The 7,791-nt window shown below is 39.0% G+C and overlaps 1 protein-coding gene across 4 annotated transcripts in view; it reads right to left on the reverse strand.

Annotated features, from left to right (window-relative positions):
- Positions 1-639: 639 nt before the first annotated feature.
- hnrnpc (heterogeneous nuclear ribonucleoprotein C) overlaps positions 640-7,791 on the reverse strand; it is an 11,823-nt gene continuing 4,671 nt past the window's right edge. For 2 of the 4 annotated variants that reach the window (XM_007541575.2, XM_007541576.2), the window contains exons 2-9: positions 6,067-6,137; positions 5,423-5,694; positions 3,543-3,615; positions 3,382-3,429; positions 3,003-3,172; positions 2,392-2,505; positions 1,441-1,592; positions 640-1,189 (exon numbers count right to left, since the gene is read on the reverse strand). In XM_007541575.2, coding sequence (XP_007541637.1) covers positions 1,103-1,189; positions 1,441-1,592; positions 2,392-2,505; positions 3,003-3,172; positions 3,382-3,429; positions 3,543-3,615; positions 5,423-5,694; positions 6,067-6,071 — 921 coding nt within the window. In that variant the 5' untranslated portion in view covers positions 6,072-6,137 and the 3' untranslated portion in view covers positions 640-1,102. The remainder of the gene's footprint in view (positions 1,190-1,440; positions 1,593-2,391; positions 2,506-3,002; positions 3,173-3,381; positions 3,430-3,542; positions 3,616-5,422; positions 5,695-6,066; positions 6,138-7,791) is intronic. The other 2 variants (XM_016665776.1, XM_016665777.1) reach the window with 2 other exon arrangements.

The following is a 7,791-nucleotide window of genomic DNA, read 5'->3' on the forward strand; positions in this document are numbered from 1 at the left end:
GCACTTCAACACTTCCATGTGCACTCATACAACACATCCAAGCATTTGCATTACACCACTGATACTGATATCCACAATCCATTGTTGGTTTTGTTAATAAATATTAATTTAAATGCACTTTAACCCCTGCATGGTCTCCCGTTTTGTTATGACCTTGAGCCAGTCGTAACTTGCTTAAGAAATTAAGCATTTTATCCCCAACAATAGAAGAAAAAGAAAACAAATCAGAACAGGATAAAACTTTATTTGGCTGTGAAGTCAAGAAGGAAACATACAGGTGGACATGGAAGCCAACGGAGTTGGACCGAGGTCAGTTCTAGTTAAAAGACATTTTAAACCAACAGAATTTGTCTAGGGAGGAAGGGTGGACTACGTGCATGATCACGATTTATCTTAGGAGCAAAAATGAGGAGTGATTGTCTGAGGAACACAAACAGGTCATTATTCTCTTGTAGTTGGTGCACGCTGCCACCTGCTGGTTGGGATGCAGCGTTGCAGCAGGATTAGCAGTATTTATTTTTTTTAAGGTTTTAGAAACATGGTTGCAGCAATTTTATATCATTTTGTTCAAGTCAACAGTCAAAAAGACATTAAAATAATCAACTAACAAAACAGAACACATGCAAGAAAACAGATTTTAGATGAAAAAAAAATGAGCAGTTCTTTTTGTTGTACAGTAAATCTTATTATCTCTCAGTGAGGAAGAAGTTGCACTTAATATAGCATAATGCTGGTAGGTGGGCCAGTGAGAAAGTGTTGTTTTACACCATAACCTAAAAACTTCCAGCTAGCTGTAAGCTAAACATGCAGCAAAATTCCCAAACATGAAATCATTTACATTTCTCATCTGCCCAACTTCAATTTTCACCAAATGTAGGAAAAACTACACTTGTCTACTAGCAGCAGAGGGCCATTCAGAGGAAACACATGAAACATTTAATAAAAAAGGAGATAAAGAGGAATTCACTTCTAACCTGTGGGAAAGTCAAAGCCGTGTAAAAATTCTAGCACTTTGGCAGAAACGAGCAGATAACTGTGGTGTGGAGAAAGTTTGACACACGACTTGTTTTGTTCGGGTTTGTGTGTTCTCTCCGTGACCCGTTCAGGACTCGTCTCCGTTGGTGCTGTCGCCGTCGTCCTCTCCTTCCTCCTGCTCGCCGTCGTCCTCGTCTCGCCCTCTGCTTTTCACCTGCGGAGAGAAGCAGGAAAAATAGAATTCAACGCAACAGAGGAGGAGAAGAAGAGAACTGGGTAATTAAAAACATCCCGCGGTCTTAATAGACGGAGTCACGTGGATCCCACGCGGTCCGGAGCTCACGTGCGTTATTACGAAGTTTTTGTTTTGCGTGGTTTCAGGCGCGGTCCTTCCGAGCGTCGCTCTAAGACCGCGGGAGGGTTTTTAAAAGAAAACGGAGCTACAAAAATGTTGCTTGGGTTCACCTCGTCCTCATCCTCCAGCAGGTCTCCGTCCTCCTCCGAGTCGTTCATCTCCTGGCTCCCTCTGGCTCTCTTCAGGATGCCCTCCTTCTTGCTGGAAGTGGATGAGTGGAGCGGAGACACCTCGCCGGGTTCTGGCTTGGAGCTTTTCATCTCTGTTTGGAAAGGAGAGAAAAATAGATCCAACCAAGTAGAAAAAATAGAAATGAATTAAAGAGACCGAAATGACCGAAATTTGGGTTTGATTTATGAATTTGAAATATTTATGAACTAACAAGTTGTTCTGTGGAGGCTTCGTAGGTTTATTAGAGAACATCACCTAACAAATACAATCCATGTTGGACACAGCTAACCAATTTCATGGTGTTTTCTTTTACTGATCAAGTAAATTTTAAAAAGAATCTTAAAAAATTATAATGGACAATGAAATAATACTGAATTGATGGAATGGGTAGATTTATACTCAAAGTGAAGACTTTAATTGTTTGTTTTTAACTTATCTTTGAAATTGTTAAAATTTTGTGTTTTAAGATTTTGTTATGTTCATTTGCAATGTTTGTAAAACATAAAAAATTTTTGAGGTGGTTAATTTGAATTTTGTATTTTGATTTTAGTGTCTCAAGGCATTTCTTGTTACTGTGAGCAAAGCATATTTATGTCTTAGAATGGCCTAGTAAAATTTCAGACCTAGATCTAATTAAGAAACTATGGGAAGACTTGAAGATTCTGCAGCCTGAACTTCATTAAAAACTACCAGATATCGTAAAGCTGCCCCTGCATTTGAATGGGATTCACAGAAAAAAACACTCCTTGGAACAGACTACAAAAACTCAGAAACATAAACTAACAGTGAACTGTGCATGGGACACCTTGTGTTTTTTTGTCAAACAAATGACATTTCTGGGAAGATTGATGCAGTTAGTTCTTCAGTAACATATGAATCTGCAGGCCTACCCGACTTCTTACTGTGGTCCTTCTCCATGTGCTCCAAGCTGTCCAGCAGGTAGTCCACCTTATGTTTAATCAGTGTCAGCTCTCTCTTGATGGTCTGTAAATCGTCTGTCCTCACTGTGGGACAAACAACAGTTGATATGTGTGTGGATACACATTAAAGTCTCCCAAAATGACTGTCCTGTGCAATCGTAGGGCATTTAAGGCAATTGCTGATTGGTAAAACTCCAAGTTCTGTTCGGCATCTGAGGAAATATTAGGGTCTCACTTGGGTTTTGGATACTTTTAAGAAATGTGCAGCAGGATTTCAGGTTTCCAAACAATCAACATTTAAGGTTCACAATCAAATGTAGGTAAAGATCCATCACAGTCAAAGGAAAATTATTTCTACACTTGTAGCCACGAGGCATTGGCCAAAGTCTACTTTGGCATTTCATTGCCATACACCACCAACTTCAATTTTCTACTGATGGTCAGAAAATCAGATTAATTTGGAGAACCAGGCTGCTCCCTTTTCTCTTCAATCTTATGGAGTTCCACTTGTTTATTGCAGTGAAGACAGGTAGAAAATCTAACCGCTTCATGTATCCGTCAGCCCGGCTGTTGGGACCTACTTGTGCGGGAGGTCCTCTGGCTGCTCTTGGAGGAGGTTGAGGAGAAGGCGGTCTTGCTCCTTCGGCTTACCCCGCTGCTCAGAATCACCCTGGGGCGCTTCGAGGGGACCACGGCACGTGACAGAGGAGGTGGGGCGGGAGGAGGCACCCGAGACTGGTATGGGTACATTCTGAAGGTGATAGAAGATGATGTTACATGCCGTCAAATAAGCTTCAGCATTCTCATTCAACGAATTAAACAATAATTTATTTAGTTTAGGGTAAGGATGGAAAAAAGGAAGAAATGTCTACACTATATTTGGACATGAAAATGGCTGAAGACAGTGTAATGATATAAATATGAATATTTAATCCTTGATAATAAAAATAAACATGATACCTGTCATAGTAATCTCTTTGGAAATCATAATCCAAATCAAAAGATGAACTGCAGGGAAGAAAACAGCATAGAACACAATTATACCCCTTAAAGTAAGCATTTCAAATACAATCATATATTGCTATGTTGTTATTTAGAAACTGAGCAGCAGGGATACACACCTGTACATGTCTCCTGCTGATCGTTTCACCGTCTTCGATCGGCGAGGCTTCGGCTCACCTGCCAGGTTAATGTCTGCGGGAAGGAAAACACTGAAGTTTAGAAGAAAGAGTGTTTTTTTTTATTATTCAAATGAGAATTTGATCACAACTATGTAACAACATTACTAACTTCTATTGTAATCTTCTTGAGAAGATTACAATAGAATCTTACAATAGAAGCTGTAGTGGGGGTGGGTGATTTGCTACTGGGAAAATATTCTACTGTTCTTGTCTTTGTCTTGATGAACTTTTTTTTATCTTAGCATATGTTTTTATGCTAAAATTAAAATAAATGTTAAGCATTTATTTTAATGCTTAACATTTAGCACTAGAGGGCAGCAGAGAGACTTGGCTGTTCCACCAAACAAAAAAAAGAGCAATAATTCTGTCACTGGATCTTTTTCTAAGCAAGACAATAACCTTTAACTAACAGAACCTGTTAAATATTAGACAAGTTCTAGATGTTCTGAAGATGCTTGACCATAATTTACCACCACTGGGATAAAACATAAAACACCTAAGTTCTTCGATGTATCATACCTTTTTCTGGGCTCTTTGATTTTACGGAATACTAAAGGAAGTACAGTTTGTCACAAAATTAGGTATTAATATTACCTAAAGTTAATTTTGATACTAGCATTTTCAGCACAATATTGGTGATTTTTTTTTTGCTTTTGAAATCTACAAAGTATCATAATGTCAATGATGGACCAGACAGATGTTACAGCTTAAGCCATTTAGGCAAAATCATAAAAAGACTAATCTTCGCTTTGATTTCCTCCGCTTCAATAAATAAATTAAAAGGCAAAATACTCATGACTCAGAGTTAAGCTCTTGTAGTAGGCGTTTGATGAGTGCTGCCCTTGGCACTTTGGAAAAAATTAAGAATCCTGATTTAGGGGTTTACAGCTATGGGATAAGGATTTCATGAGACACATTTAGATGTTATTAATCTTCTCTTTTGCCGTAGAAAAATCCAGCTCACACTTCAGCAGTCTACTAGGACTGGAGTAGCTGATAATGAAGTACAATCAAGATTCCTTAAAAACTGAGAAGTAGTCTTTTAAACTTAGCACCAAATAGGACTCTGCAAGTCAAACAGAATTTTCAGCTAAATTAGCCAGCTACAACTTACAGACATATTTTCCTAATAGTGATTAGCCTGTGGCACAACACAAAAAGATGAAAAATTGCTATTTGCTTGTACATGCATCTGACAACTGAGCAATAACTTACTGCAAGTCTTAGGTAATGAGTCACATTGACCTTGTTGAAAACTTTCACTGATGTCCTCTGTACTTTGTGTCCCAGCCGTGTCAATGTTAGAAGTAGAATAGGTGGTAATGGCCTAATAGGTCACTGGGCAAAACCCCAGGTACGTGCAGAACAACTGATCAATCTGTCAAAGGACAGTACACGCACACACTCACACCTAAGGGCAATTTAGATTAACCAACTGACCTAATGTAAGGGAGTACCCAGAGAAGATCCACATATTCACCGGGAGAACATCTAAGCTCCATCCACCTGGTTAAAATTAAATTTGGTTCCTTTTGATTTAAGTATTTCAGCTGTTTTGTGCAATAAATCAAGCAGCCTTTGGGGAATCTCTCAAGACTTTTAGATAGGTGTTGTTCAAAATCAGTTTGTTGTTATGTATGTTTTCTGTCTTGTATAAGTTTAACACACCTGGATAAGATGGATAGAAAATTATCAGGACTCCACAGAGATTAATGAAAAATTGTGGAGCAGTTGATTTAGGTCTTCTACCGCAGGGATACATCTAAAACATGAAGGATACCAACCCTTGCCAACTAGAGTTGATGGTCAGTCGCCCTTACCTAACACCTGCCCGACGATCATCCGGCCATCCTCCCCAGCCACGGCAGCCCTGGCGTTCCTCTCATTGGAGTACTGCACGAAGGCGTAACCCTTGTGGAGGGAGCAGCCGACGATCTTGCCATACTTGGAGAAGATGGCCTCCACATCGGCCTTGGTGACCAGCAAGGTGTTGAGGTTGCCGATGAAGACTCGGGAGTTCAGGGAGTGGGGGTCATTCTTGTTGGTCACATTGCTGCTCGCCATGGAGCTGGAGGTGGAGGATGACGACCAGCTGGGAGAGGCAGATCAAAAACAGATTGTTGTTGATCAAATCTGTTATTTGGATATGAGCAGCACTGAGGGTACAAGGTCTCTCTCTTGTGGTAAGCTAAATTAATTTGAAAATCAAGTTTAGCTAACAGCTAGCTGATAAACATCAAGTTCCTGATACCAGTTTAAAACTTGACCATAAAGTTTCAGTGTGTAAAAATGTGCTCAATAATTCTAAAGTGTTTCCTGCAAAATTAAAAAATAAAAAATACGGCTCCCACACAGGAAGCATATTCTCACACTGCAAACTGTGTGTTGATGTTCTACCACAATAAAAGCAGAGATCTGTAAAATGGACAGCAGAAGAGGGTCGGGGTCTGAAAGCAACACTTACTCCATTGTGTTTTTATCGGCTTGGTGGAGGGCTGCCTGCCTGCCTTTCTGTCTGTTGGAGAGAAGAGAGTCCTGAGGACCCGTGAGAGAAGGAGTCAGTGACTGGAGGGAAATATCCACTACACTTTCTAATGTCTTTGGCTAAATCAAGGTGAAAGGGGAAAAAAAGAAAACTGTGAATTAAATAACAAATTAATTTGAATTTATAAGCCTAACCACTAATAAATACTTCACACGGTGCAAAATTACAGATTTGCACTATGAATATTTGTTGAAATTTATTTTGAAAAGTGCTTGTAAAAAGAAGAAATAGACTAGATCTAAATGTCTACCACACAACACCAGAGGGTTGACTTTTTACGACACAAAAATAATTATGTTGCTTTAAGTTTTCCATATTTTGTCAGATTAAAATCAATGTATTTCATTGGGATTTTTAGAGTGTAGACTAAATCTTTAGCATCATCACAAACATCGTGTTGGTGGAGAAGGGAGGAAGTGTAAGGGGAAAATGTGAATTGCTTACAAACAATACAGTCATCAACAGTCAACATTTGGTGTGTACCCAACATCATGTAGCCTTGTGAGTCCAACTGACTGCCTTAAGAAGTCACCCGGTGTTAATATATCATAGGGATGCACAATATATTCTGCATCAACATCGGTATAAACAGGGGTGCACCGACAAATTGGCGATCGGACGATACTTACATGTGAAACCAATCTCATCCATCGATTGTATTTATCTCTGCAAAGGTCTGAAAACCAGACACTGTTGCCTTTTGCTCTGCCATAAGAGAGGACAGACTGATAGACTTGCCCACCAGGTCATGTTTGCACATGCATGGTTAATGATAGCCACTCTACTGTTGCCAACTTCATTGCTATATTTACAACTTTTCGACAAAAAAAACAAACAAAAAAAAAACCGGTATTGGCCAAAATCAGAATCATCAGGTTAGCCTTTTTAGAGATCAGTGGTCTTTCAGAAACTTGCAACCGGTGCACCCCTAGTATGGAACGATTTTTAACATATTTGGTCCCATGAGTAAAACTGAACTGATTTCAATAATCAATGTTTATTTCCATCTCTTTGGCATTTGTGCATATGTTTCATGAGGAGGAAAGCAGAGGATTGGCCATGTGGTATTTGTGTGGCAATGTGACAATGATACTGACGAATTGCAGAACTGTGGGGCATTTAACTAAAGTAGTCAAGCAATGTGAGTGGTGTATGCATTTTTTTTCATGGTGTCAAAAGGCTTGGAAAAAACCTATAGAATAAATGTCAGTTATTGGCCATAAAAGAAACAATAATATCAAACATCAATATTGGCCCAAATTTCTACATCTGTGAAATGGCTAATTAGGAGTAAAATTAAAGTTTTCAAGTTCATCTCAGAATAAATACAGACATGAATGAAAGCGTGTTTATATGTTTTTTTGATTGGTTAAAGGCTACAATTATTAGTTATTCACTCCTTACATCTGGCCTTTCTGAAAGAAGGCCAGACCATTCTAATACAACCATTATTCAAAGGAAGTTGCCCTAAACCCTAAACAAACAGCCACAAAAACAAAATACTCATTTAGATCAAAGAGTTTTTATGTGTTAGCCTGACCTAGTCAAAGTCCAGAAATAAGGCAAATGTCTGATCTTCAGCTGTTTAACAAAGAAAGAATTTCTCTACATCTTTAAAAGTGAATCACCCAAAAGCAACTGCAA

The sequence above is a fragment of the Poecilia formosa genome, unplaced genomic scaffold, assembly GCF_000485575.1.
Source record: "Poecilia formosa unplaced genomic scaffold, Poecilia_formosa-5.1.2 Scaffold618, whole genome shotgun sequence".
In the NCBI taxonomy this organism is placed as follows: domain Eukaryota; kingdom Metazoa; phylum Chordata; class Actinopteri; order Cyprinodontiformes; family Poeciliidae; genus Poecilia; species Poecilia formosa.